This window comes from Heterodontus francisci, chromosome 2, assembly GCF_036365525.1.
Source record: "Heterodontus francisci isolate sHetFra1 chromosome 2, sHetFra1.hap1, whole genome shotgun sequence".
In the NCBI taxonomy this organism is placed as follows: Eukaryota; Metazoa; Chordata; class Chondrichthyes; order Heterodontiformes; family Heterodontidae; genus Heterodontus; species Heterodontus francisci.
Window position 1 is genome coordinate 9,890,084 of NC_090372.1, and position 13,818 is coordinate 9,903,901.

At 44.3% G+C, this 13,818-nt stretch overlaps 1 protein-coding gene across 4 annotated transcripts in view; it reads right to left on the bottom strand.

Moving 5' to 3' along the window:
• limd1a (LIM domains containing 1a) overlaps nucleotides 1–13,818 on the bottom strand; it is a 64,640-nt gene that overhangs the window by 13,203 nt on the left and 37,619 nt on the right. For all 4 annotated transcript variants that reach the window (XM_068054346.1, XM_068054341.1, XM_068054329.1 and 1 more), the window contains 3 exons: nucleotides 12,711–12,778; nucleotides 11,819–11,881; nucleotides 8,093–8,223 (listed from right to left, as the gene is read on the bottom strand). In XM_068054346.1, the coding sequence (XP_067910447.1) occupies nucleotides 8,093–8,223; nucleotides 11,819–11,827 (140 nt within the window). In that variant the 5' untranslated portion in view covers nucleotides 11,828–11,881; nucleotides 12,711–12,778. The remainder of the gene's footprint in view (nucleotides 1–8,092; nucleotides 8,224–11,818; nucleotides 11,882–12,710; nucleotides 12,779–13,818) is intronic.

Below are 13,818 nucleotides of genomic sequence, written 5' to 3' on the forward strand. Positions count from 1 at the left end.
TTCGATCCCAACTCAAACCAAAAGCTGCATAAATTTCCAAACAACATTCTTGAGCGTACATTGCATGTTTCCTTCACACATTTCATTCAAGCAAGTTTTTGTTAACTTGTTCCCCACTTTATTTCATTCCTTTTCCTCCACATTTCCACGCTGAAGTTTGAAAAGCTGGATATTGAGCCAATATCTGACAGGGTCCTTCCAAAGATCCAGAGGCTAATGGAGGGGGAAAAACACAAAAGACACATACTGCAGGAATTATATTTCAGGCACCCACTGAGAGTGGATGTGCGCCGAGGGACTGGTCTGTGGTTAGTTTTAATACCAATCTTCAAACAGCAACTCGGAGGAATACAGAAGTATTCTGGGCAATCACAGGCCAAGTGTTCAAAATCATGAATGGTTTTGCTCGAGTAAATGAGGAGAAACTGCTTCCTGTGACAGGAGGATCAGGAACCAGAGGAAATAGACAGAAGATGATTGGCAAAAGAATCAGAGGTGACATGAGATAACAGTTTTAAAAATAAAACACACAGCAAGTTGTTGCGATCATCTAAGGAATCATAGCATGGTAACAGCACAGAAGGAGGCCATTCAGCCCGTTGTCTCCATGCTGGCTCTCTGCAAGAGCAACTCTGCTAGTCCCACTACCCCATCCTTTCCCCATAACGTTGCAATTTTTTTCTCTTCATTTACCCTGTTCCCTTTTCAAAGCCATGAATAAACCTGCCTCCATCACACTCTCAGACAGTGCAGTCCAAATCCTAACCACTCGCTGCGTAAAAAAAGCTTTCCATGTTGCCGTTGCTTTTTTGCCAATCACCTTGCCAATGTCCTCTGGTTCTCGACCCTTCCACCAATGGGAACAGTTTCTCCCTACCTACCCTGTCCAGACCCCTCAGGATTTTGAAAATCTCTATCAAATCACTTCTCAACCTTCTCTTCTCTAAGGAAATCAGCCCCAGCTTCTCCAATCTATCCACACAACTGAAGTCTCTCATCCCTGGAACCATTCACATAAATCTTTTCTGCACCCTCTCTAAAGCCTTCACATCCTTCCTAAAGTGTGGTGCCCAGAATTGGACACAATATTCCAGTTGAGGCCAAACCAGAATTTTATAAAGTTTCACCATAACTTCCTTGTTTTCGGACTCTATGCCCCTATTTATAAAACCCAGGACCCCGTCTGCTTCATTAACCGCTCTCTCAACCTGCCCTGCAACCTTCAATGATTTGCGCACATATACCTCGGTCCCTCTACTCCTGCACCCCCTTTAGTTTATATTACCTCTCCTCATTTTTCTTACCAAAATGTATCACTTCAGATTTCTCTGCATTAAATTTCATCTACCACGTGTCCGCCCCTTCCACCAGACTGTCAATGTCCTCTTGAAGTCTATCACAGTTCATAATACTTCCAAGTGTTGCAGGTGTGATCTGGAACGCGCTGCCTGAAAGGGCAGTGAAAGCAGATTCAATAGTAACTTTCAAAATGGAACTGGATAAATATGCGAGGGAAAAAAATTTGCAGGGTTATGGGGAAGAGCAGGGGAGTGGGACTAATTGGATAGCTCTGCTAAAGAGCTGGAGAGGCGGTGGCATAGTGGTAATGTCACTGGACTAGTAGTCCAGGCTAATGCCCCGGGGACACGGGTTCAAATCCCACCACGGTGGAATTTAAATTCAATTAATTAATAAAAATTCAATTCATTACCACAATTGAAAGCTAGCCCCATGAAACTATCATCGATTGTTTTAAAAACCCATCTGGTTCACGAATATCCTTTAGGGAAGGAAATCTGCCGTCCTTACCTGGTCAGGCCTACATGTGACTCCAGACCCACAAGCCGGAATTCTACAGCCCCCCAACTAGCGAGCTGGTGGCCGGGGTGGGGGTGTGGGGGTGGAGCCGTAAAGTTGAGTGGGAGGCAGGGGGAGCCAGTCGCAACCCCTTCCCGCAATTTTATGTGGGGCAGCGGAGGCGCCAAAGGCTAATCAAGGCCCTTAAGGGTCTCCTCCTGCCGCCACTGGTATTTTACCCGCAGCAGCCGGACGGCAAAGACCCCAAGATCCCCGTCTGGTAAAACCTGGTGGCTTTCTTGTGGACCGCAGGGGGGGCCCTCATGATCAGGCAACCTGTGTCCCGCAGAGGGCACCCACTCCGGGATTCAACCACCCCTACTGGACAACACTCTTCCCCCCTCCCTCCTCAGCGACCACCCCCCCCCCACTCCCTCGCCTCACCAGGACCCAGACGATTGTCCCCGGCGAGACCCCAAAAACTTAACTTAGTTCCGGGGAAATCCTTCCTCTTGCCTCCAATGGCTGGGTGTAGTCCCAGCAGTGACCACCGCACCTGGTGGTGCTGCTGGGACTAAAAGCTGCTGGCCCACCAAGACCAATTAAGGGCCTGGGGAGCGAAGAAAATCCCTGCCTGGCTCCCCAAGCCCGGCGGAGGTGGGCTCACCCCTGACTCTTCAGCCAGTGGGCATGGCCTCCTGCCCAACATAAAATTCCAGCCACACTGATGTGGTTGGCTCTTAACTGCTCTCTGAAATGGCCTAGCAAGCCACTCAATTGTCAATTGCAATTAAGAATGGGCAACAAATGCTGTCTTTCCAGTGACACACACATCCCAGGTAAGAAACAAAACACAGACACACGATGGGCTGAATGGCCTCTTTCTGTGCTGCACCATACTGTGATTCTACGATCTGTGATGGGGAAAATCCAACACTGATTTCAGAAAGGAACATTATTCTCGACGTACCTGCTTATTCCTCTCTGAGGTGGTGCCAGATACGGTGAAATTAGGGAAATGTAGTGGATGTGGAGTACATGCATTGACAAAACACTGATAAGGTCCTACATGGGAGATTACTGGAGAAGATTAAGGGGTATGGAATTAGTGGAAGGATATTGAACTGGATTAAAAACAGTCTAGAATGGATGCCACATGGAGTAGTAGTTGAATGCTGTTTCTCAACAGCGGTAGGAAGTGGTTAGTGGTGTCCCACAGTGCTGTGTTCTGGGATCGTTTCTGTTCACTGTGCACATCAATGATTAGAGATAGAGCTGGAGGGAGCAATGTTCAAACTTACAGATCACAGAGGAGGCACATGACCTACCAAGTGTTTCAGCTTTGTACTTTCCACTCAGTCCATGCTGCATGTCACCCTACTCCCATCAATGCATTCCTTTCCCAAAGACACAAGGTGATAGGTGGAATTTAAAGGAATTGCTTAAAGCTATCTGTTAGGGCAGGGGTAGTGAGTAATCATTAGCGAGGTATGGTTCAATGAGAATATAATCCACGTTGGATAGAGTCAAACAGCCTATTTCCCAACTCAGCATAAGAAAGAGCATGGGAAATCTGCCAGTGTGGACATAAAGATGGACAGACATAAACAGCACTGCTGTCTATTAGCATCTGCAGAGCGACTAAGAACCCAGCTGATTTCCCACTCCACGAAAGACAATCAGTTTGACACTGAAACATGAATAACCCAAATGGAGAAGTTGTGACAAAGGAGGGCGAGATGTCTGCCCCTGTTCACCATTTCTAGCAAATTGCACACACCTACGTCTACCATCTCAGCACAGAGTCGCGGAGATTTCGTCCTGAGCTGGCACAGCCACAGCGGTGACTAACATGAACCAGGCAGGAAGCAAGTGGAAACAAGCCAACAAAATAAAAAATGCACAGAGTTTAGGAACTGGGGCGCTAAAATCAGCAGTTTGTGGTTTTAGGTCAACAACAGCTCAGAGATAGGCACCTTGGCCAGCTCTGGCATTCCACCCAGTGGCTTATTATAGACCAGATCTGGTGGAGGCCCTGATGGAATAGCTGCTCATCTGCCCGTCTTTCAGATGAGACACAAAACCCAACGCCGTGGCACTATTCAAAGACGAGACGGGCGCTCTCCATGTGTCCTGGCCAACATTTATCCCTCAATCAACATCACAAGAACAGATTATCTGGTCATTATCTCATTGCTGCTTTTGGGATCTTCTTGTGCACAAACTGGCAGCTACATTTCCTACATTACAACAGTGACTACACTTCAAAAGTACTCCATTGGCTATAAAGCAGTTTGGATGTCCTGAGCTTATGAAAAGGGAAAAAGAGAGATCAAGAGGGATCAAGAAATTGAGATCGAGGGATATCAAGACTGAGAGATCTCTCTCTGAGCTCTGGTAGACGTATGGAGATCTGAAAGAGGAGATAAGTGACAAAACTCAAAAATACCTTACTTCCCACTCAAAAACAAAATCAATGTCAAATATTGAAGCTACTTTAGTTACTGACATAATGTACGTTTAACAGGCCCTGTGCACCGAAGCACTCACACTATAGTCATTGAGAACAAATTTGAGAGATTTGCCTGACTGGATTTTTGGAAAATACTTGAGCCACAATCAGCTTTGCTGCAAATGGCTGTAATAGTCCTGCTGAGCAAGTGCCTGTGGAAGACAAACCCAAAGTGCTAAAGAAGAATCCCCTGTCGGACGATCAAGGCACTGAGCACCCAATGGCCTCCTCCGAGGAGGAACAGCAAGGGGCAAAAATATATATTTTTTAAAATCAAGAATGGACGGACTTTCAATAAATCCTAATATGGGGGAAACGACAAATGTGTTACAAAAAATGTGTGTTTAAATAGTTAATGTCATAAAATATTACAAGGCCAGAGACGCTTTATTCATAGTTTCGTTTTAAAAAAAAAAGAAAGTGTTTTTTGCCTTGTATTTACTTCATTTGGAAGTATAAAGGTAGTTAAATAAGTAATTTGATGATCTTATTTTGTGGCATTTCAGAGGATGGGCACCAAATTTTGACACAGCTTGTCCTCGCCAACCTATCCATTGTGTCCATTAGCCATGGAGATGCAGGCAGGTACTGGAGCAGCGCACTGATAGCTGTGCTTATCTACTTAATAAATGACAGAATTAAGACTTTTGAGGGAATCCTGTGATAGATCAAAAGAAAAACATTGAATACAACAGTCCATGCCCGCATGCAGCAAGACCTGGATTAACATTCAGTCCTGAGCTGTCAAGTGGAAAGTAACATTCATGCCACACAAGTGCCAGGCAGTGACCATCTCAAACAAGAGAGAATCTAACCATCTCCCCTTGGTGTTCAATGGCATTACCATCGCTGAATCCCCCACTATCAACATCCTAGGGTTTACCATTGACCAGAAACTAAACTGGAGTAGGCATATAAATACTATGGCTACAAGAGCAGGTCAGAGGCTAGGAATCCTGCGGCGAGTAACTCACTTCCTGACTCCCCAAAGCCTGTCCACCATCTACAAGGCACAAGTCAGGAGTGTGATGGAATACTCTCCACTTGCCTGGATGGGTGCAGCTCCAACAACACTCAAGAAGCTCGACATCATCCAGGACCAAAGCAGCCCGCTTGATTAGCACCCCATCCACCACCTTCAACATTCACTCCATCCACCACCGTCACACAGTGGCAGCAGTGTGTACCATCTGCAAGATGCACTGCAGCAACTCACCAAGGCTCTTTCGACGGTACCTTTCAAACCTGCAACCTCTACCACCTAGAAGCACAAGGGCAGCAAATACATGGGAACACTGCAAGTTCCCCTCCAAGTCACACACCATCCTGACTTGGAACTATATCGCCGTTGCTTCACTGTCGCTGGGTCAAAATCCTGGAACTCCCTCCCTAACAGCACTGTTGCAGTGCCTACACCCCATGGGCTGAAATGGTTCAAGGCAGCAGCTCACCACTATCTTCTCGAGGGCAATAAATGCTGGCCTTGCCAGCGAAGCCCACAATCCAAGAACAAATAAAAAAAACACTAATGTTACAAAGAAGGCATTGTGCATCAAATCTGCAACTTGTCATTTCAATATGTTCACTCTACTGAAATGCAATAAAGGAAAGTGTTTCCATAAATGGCATTACCGAAAACAAAACTGAGCATTAAAAAAAAAGAGTAATAAGCTGGGACTCATCCAGAGAGTAAATACTTCGTGCTCTCTGTACTGACCCTGACATTGAGGATCATCTTTAATGGTTTGGATAATAGAAACTCCAACGCCTTTAGTATAAACTGACAACTATAATGCACAGCAGGCAACAGGATCATGTTACTCCATGGAAAACGCTGAAAAGGATTTCCAAGTTAATATCTTAAAGGGAGACAGTTTGATAAAGTACAGCATCAAGTGCTTTAATTGGTTGGATGTTTGATAGGCTCCAGAGGAATGCTATTCACGATCTGGTTAACAGTTTCCTCGCAAAGCCCTTACCCGTTAGAGTATGTTTAGGTTGTTTTGATGCAGCAGGAGCCAAGGAGCTCACAGTTTCCGCTGATTTTCCTCAGCGCAATTTTAAACGCAAAGTTACATTGAGCATAAATCGAGTTTCTGCTAGCGTTAACCCTGGTTTGAGAAATACAGCGCTGGAAGCTGGGCCCCGCCCACAAAACTGGCCACCCATCCCTCGCCCCCAGATTGATAAAACCAGCACAGCAAGATTCTGCTGACTGTACCCGTTTGAGGAGCTCTTCAAATACCAGTTTTTTTTTGAAGCACGAGGGCACTAGCAGGCATGTTTTAAAATATTAAAATATATTTAGTTTACTGAGCAACTGACTAGTCCACAACAATGCAACTGGTAAATGGTTCAGCATGGTTTGTTTTTAAAAAAAGGTATTTTCAGGGATAAAAAAATCAGGTTACTCAGTGTAGTGGACTTGACGCTATTATTAATAACGCTTATTTATAAACCTGTTTCCAGCTGTATTGGTAAAACTGCTCCAGGTTACCATTCTTAAATACATCAGTCAACACATTTCAATGCAAGTAAATAATACGTTCTATTACAATACCTGACTGCGCAAGCACAAGAGTGATTTCACGTTTATAATCATGAGAAACAGTGTAATTTGTGCTCAGATTGCCAATTGAGTGAATGTGGAAACTCTACTTCACTATATATTTTCTTTAAATCCTTATTCTGATACGGCAGAGTTCAAAAGTTGGGAGAAAATTGGCAACATATAGGCGAAAACCAGCCTAGGTGTGGGTTGATATTTGCATGTCTCAACACATTAAACACATTGATAAAGGAACTGGCGTGATGGTTGGATGGTTCTGCAGCTAGCTGTTCTATGCATTTCGCATGTGTGACTATCCCTCCCTATCATTGTACAATGCTGTACTTCAGCCTTCATAGACCTTCAACTGCTCTCAGCAGTATACTGCAGCATACCTGTCTGTCACTCCCAATATCTGGAAGTCTCAACTTGGTTTTAACTTCAAGAATTCCTTGTAAAAAAAAAAAAATTGCCCACAAGTTTAAAAAAAAATTATTTCGGTTTAATTATATAGATTAAAAATAAGGACTCCTTCTCTGAGGCAGAAGGCCAAGAGATTATGTAGTTTCTCCCCCTACATGAATTCTGTCTCCATGCCTTGTTGTGAGAAACGTTTGTCAAGTTACTACTGCTCATCAGCAACAATGCTAATTGATCTTTCCACTGTGTATGGAAAGGCCAAATGTACAGTAATAGCACTCAGATCTGATCATCCCATATAGGGGGAAACGGTGGCATAGTGGTAATGTCACTAAACTAGTAATCCAGAGGCCCAGGCACCCACGGCAGCTGGTGGACTTTAAATTTAATTAATAAATTCAATTAATTATTAAAAATCTGGAACTGAAAGCTAGTCTCAGTAATGGTGCCATGAAACTATCGCTTGTCGTAAAAATCCACCTGGTTCACTAATGCCCTTTAGGGAAGGAAATTTGCCATCCTTACCTGGTCTGGCCTACATGTGACTCCAGACCCACAGCAATGTGGTTGACTCTTAACTGCCCTCTGAAATGGCCTAGCAAGCCACTCAGTTGTCAAGGACAATTAGGGATGGGCAACAAATGCTGGCCTTGCCAGCGATGCCCACATCCCATGAAAGAGATAAAAAAAAACACCCCCACCCCATACTGATATGTAATGATAGGGAACAGAGACTAGGCTTACATTGGCTGGCTGGCTGAGAGAGAAGGTTATTTAATCACACTACTCCAGCATGGTATGATCGCTGCTCTTACTTGTGGTAGTCTCTGATGCAGTAGATCTTGTTCTCCGTATCGACAGTGAATGGGACCCCGTCCAGGCACTCATTGCAGATGACACAACGGAAACATCCAGGGTGGTACGACTTTCCCAAAGCCTGCAGGATCTAACCCAGACAACAAGTCAGTCATGAGAAACAGACTGGAGCAGCAAAAGCTGCATTTTCCATTGCAGCAGATGAAGCAGTCCTTTAATAACAGCAGTTTCAACTTGCCAGAATATGGCGAATGCTCTAGCTTTGGGGACTCCTTTCGAATTGGGAAGCCTACTAAGGATCAGCCTCTGGCACAGATCATGCCAAAACGCCACCTACTCCTTTGGGAGTCTCCTTGTTCTGAGCAAGAGAAAGAGGCAATTGATTCTTGATTTCAGGTCTTGCCTTAGAGATTGTCTTAGGTACAGTGGTGTCAGTCTTGATATAAGGGGTTTAAGTGTGCACTCGTACAGTCGAATATTTGACGATATAATAGCACGCCTCAGGGGTGTAACAATAGTTTGCCTCGGCAGTCTGAGCTAGATATTTGCACCTTTAACACTTGCGCTCCTTAATTCTCTCCAAAGGCAGATCAAGCAAATACTTGGGTGAGGCAAGGCAAGACGGGAAACATTAAAGCTGCGTTATTTCACGACAAATAGATATACTGAGCAAGTTATGATCAGATTCACTTAATTCAATCAGTACAAACTGCCCTCGTATCACAGTACAAGATAATGAATATACTGTGCTTCCCCACATTAGTGAGTTGTCTTGCTTGACTTAAACAAAATAATTTCCAACTACTCCACTGCATTCTAAACTCCCACAGCCTTTCATGGACAAGACAGTCCTTGAAGCTTTTTGTTTCAGGACCTGACTCCCCCATGTACATTTTTTTTTAAATCTCTCTCTGTTCACTGCCAGACAAAGAGACAACCCAACACAATGAGTGCAGGATGCTTACTGAAGCCAAGACAAGCTAATGAGTTAATTATTTCCAGTTTATGGGAAACATCCAAGCTAATTCATGAGCATTTAGCCACCTATTTTCTCTTACTTTTTTTTTAAATAAAAAGCTTGTGAGAATATTGTCCGGTTTAAAAACATATTATAGAATAATCCATCTTCCAGAAACTTTCTATAGAAGAATGGTCAAAAACAGACGTCAGGCCCTACTGCTGCCCAGCAGCTGCCATGAGACCCAGCAAGCAATTAAGGTGGCAGATGGTACATTAGCCTTTATTGCAAGAACGTTTGAGTAGAAGCGTAAGGGATGTCTTGCTGCATTTATATAGCACTTAGGTAAGACTTCACCTGGAGTACTGCGTACAGTTTTGATCTCCTTACCAAAAGGAAGAATATACGTGATGTTGACCATTTAGGCCTGAGATGAAGAGAAATTTCTTCACTCAAAAGGGTTATGAATCTTTGGAATTCTCCACCCCAGGAAGCTGTGGATGTGTTGAGTACATTCAAGACTGAGATTGATAGATTTTTTTGGCTACTGAGGGAATCAAGGAATATGGGGACAGGGCGGGAAAGCACAGTTGAGGTAGATCAGGCTATGATTTTTGAATAGTGGAAAGGCACAAGGCCCCGTATGGGCGACACCTGCTCCTTTTTATGTTCTTATGAGAGACTCCATACGTTTCAGCACAAAATTGTTAAGCCATAACACTCCACAAGGCTGATCTGTTCAATTGCCCGCGATTCCTGTTGACAGAGCAGGTCACAATGTTGACATTGAGAGAAAATTACGACTTAGTTTCTGCCCCAGTAATGCCATTCTCCACACTAATACATGCAAAGGATTCAGCCATAGTTGTAAAATAATTCTTCTAAATGGGAGAGATTACACTTCACAGCAAACAAGCAATTATTCTGAGATAATGATCATTATTCAACTCGCTTAGTTGAGGTGATGGGAATTCCACCGAGGCTCCTGCTGTTCACTGGCCACTGCAGATTTTAATCAAATACCAATTATCTGCAACTCAGTGTTGCTTGTCTGCTTTGCAAATTATTCAAAGAGCATCGTGAAGATTCAAATGTGCTCCCAAAACCCAATACTTTTCAGTTTTATTGACTAATTTAGATTCCAATTCAATCCAAACCAAAATTTTTCTGTTAAAAAACAGATTAGATTTTAATACACTGCTCAATTTTATTGGTGGATGGCAGGATGATATGCAAATGAGCAAGTGGAAACTTGCATGGGGAACTTTTTGAAATGGACGTAATTTGCTCTGGAATCATTAATTGTGCCCAAAGTGGAAACTCTATCCAAATCAGTATACCCAAAGAAAAAACAGAAGTCTTCTGTATTAAAGGCAACCCTACATGTTAATATTTTACTAGGTTTCTGTTCTCCAACTACCGACTCCATCCCTGTCCCATGCAACAGTCTGAGATTAAACCAGTCTGTTTGCAAGCTTGGTGTCACATTTAACCTCAAGATGAGCTTCCGACCTCATTCATTCCATCACTAAGAATGCCTATTTCCACCTTTGACCCTGCCTGAGCTCATCTGCTGCTGAAACCCTCATTTGTGCCTTCATTACCTCTAGACTTGACTATTCCAATGCACTCATGGCTGGTCTCCCACATTCTGCCCTCCATAAACGCGAGGTCATCCAAAACTCTGCTGACTATGCCTTAACTCGCACCAAGTCCCATTCATCAATCACCCCTGTACTCACTGACCTATATTGACAAAGCATTGCAATGCCCTGTTGGATAGCATTATATATGAGGTAAAGGTCTGCAAAGGAAATCCGACCGAGCCCAAACGCCGGACCCGGAAGTGTAACCCGACCAAAACCCGACATGTCATCGGGTCCCATCGGGGTCGGGTTGGGTAGCAGGCCTGTACATCAGTACATGGGTACAGGCCTGCTACCCGACCCGATGACATGTGTTGTCGAGTTTGTGTCAGGTCGCACTTCCGGGTCCGGCATTCGGGCTCAGTTGGGTTTCCTTTGCAGACCTTTACACTGGCCCCCGATCAAGCAATGGCTTGATTTTAAAATTCTCATCCTGGTTTTCAAATCCCTCCATGGCCTCACCCCCTCCCTATCTCTGTAATCTCCTCCAGCCCCACAACCCTGCGAGATATCTGCACTCCTCAAATTCTGGCCTCCCGAGTATCCCTGATTTTAATCACTCCACCATTGGTGGTCATGCCTTCAGCTGCCTAGATCCCGAGCTCTGGAATTCCCTCCCTACACACCTCCACCTCACTTTCCTCCTTTAAGACACTCCTTAAAACCTACCTCTGACCAAGCTTTGGGTCATCTGACCCAATATCTCCTTTTGTGGCTCAGTGTCATACTTTGTTTTCTAATGTTCCTGTGAAGTGTCTTGGGACGTTTTATTATGTTAAGGGCACTATATAAATAGAAGTTGTTGTTTTAAACGGTTTCAAAGCACCTGACAAAATTCCTTCCGTAACTGCACCCCTGGTCTAAATCCATGGGGTTTCTAGGTGAGTAAACACTCAAGAGGCTGAAAGCAAGTATCGAATAACTGAGTAGCTTCAAGAGAAATTCCATCTCGAGATAAACGAGCTGTAGCCTGGGGGGGTCAGTGGGGGAAGAAATGGAGCTACAGCATCGAGACAGCAAGTTTCACGTGCGCACAGTCTCCAAGCGCCAGAACGTAACACCTCAGAACTAGCAGGAATATCATTCAGAGCACAGAGTGGTGTCAGTGAACCTTAACTCACCATATCCATTATTAGGTGACCACAAGCAAAACACTTGTCGACAGATTGCTGGAAGCCAGAGTACTGTGGAGTGAGATAGAGAGGAAAATAAGTTGGAGTTCATGACCTCTGACATCCTATACTCAGTGAGAGGACGAGGCATGGCATTAGGCGATTACAAGTTTTTATCTCAAACCCCCACTTCATTAGGCCTGATTTTAACTTTGGGCACAGAAGGGACAGCTATGGGTAGAGGGGACAGCCAGCTGCTTGGCTTTTGTTGCTGGTGAGAGCCTCGCACTATTACTAGGGCAGCGCCTCACTTACAGTGCCACCACCAGGCTTAAAGCACCTCACTGATTGTGGGAGGACGAGAGATTGGCTGCTCAGATGCTGAGGATAAAGTGACAGTTGGAGTCTGGGTGAAGGGCAGACCCTCGGAGAGGCTGGCACTGGGCTGTAGACCTGGAGCAGCAATTCCATATTTCCTGACTTTTTTTTTTTGAGCAGCCTCCAGTGGTCCCTTTAAGAGCCACTGGTTAGGCTGCCTGGTATAAACGTGCGACACATGCTCTGCCCATTTGTACTCCATAAATGCAACTGAGGGCTTCTACAGGTGTAGGACTTTCACATTACAACCCTTCCACCGGATGCTCCAGCCTCACCCACATGTCTGGAATGTGACCCGGTGTCATTTTCAGGCACTACCGCCCAGTTTACATCAGATGGATTGAGTTAAAAAAATCAGCCCCCTTTTCTCTAAAACCGACAAATGTATGTGCTACTCCTTCTCAACAATCAATACGATGACTAGGTATACACAATGTGCCAATCCTCAATGAATATAGAGTGGAAGGGACTCATTGAGCACTCTCACGTTTGTACCAAGCTACCACATGGAAATGAAGCTCACCAGAAAATCCTCTTCACAGTACACTCTTCCACTGACAAAGTAGAAAGCTTTCCCCCGCAATCTTCTACCTATGGAGAACAAAATAAAAGGGATCAGGAACAAAAAGAAAGCACAATGCTGGTTGTGTGTTATAAAGATGGAAAGTGCTGGAAATGCACAGTGGACGCACACCAACATCTGAAAGGGGAAGACAGGATTACATTCCGAGAGGGGGCACTTTGTTAGAAATGGCAGATTCAGGTTTGCGAACGGGTGGTGAAGTGGAAGTGGGGAGAACGAACTCAAAAAGCTTTGATCTTATCCAGTTTTAAGAAAGTGAGTTATCTCTCACATACACCACCACGGGCGACTGGAGATGTAAATCCACACGTCAAGATGCTGACAACTAATTTAACTCAAGGTCAAAACCATCAGAATAGGCATCCTTTTTGCAAAAGAAATGAATTGATGGCTAAGTACGTTCTGCTGTCTCGGTTCTGCAATAAGAGTTGTCATTGCAGTGCAGTGCAATGTGGGTTGGGAACACCACTACCTGCAAGTTCCCCTCCAAGCCACACATCATCCTGACTTGGAACTATATCGCCATTCCTTCACTGTCGTTGGGTCAAAATCCTGCAGATCCCTAACAGCAGTGCAGGTGCACCTACCCCACATGGACTGCAGCAGTTCAAGAAGGCAGCTCACCACCACCTTCTCAAAGGCAATTAGGGATGGGCAACAAATGCTGGCCTTGCCAACCATGCCCACATCAAATGGACGACTATAAAGTTTTCTGACTAGTGAATATTATGTCAATATCAATTTTGAAATAGCACTTAATAAAAGTTCAATGTAAGAAACCTGTTCTATATTACAGTAAAAGTGATGCCATTAAGATTTTTCATGAGAGTGGGCCAATGGGAAATATTGGAGCATTCTCTCTAACAGCAGCTCTGTCACACAACTGGCAACAATGCTTGTAAAATGTTATTTTAATTGGATGCCAAATACGATGTAGCTTTCCTAATTAGATTTTTTAATATATTTAAGATAAAGTCACTAACAAATCTATTATACATTAGATTTATAGAACAGATAACAAAAGTTTTATGTCTTCGCACACTTCCTA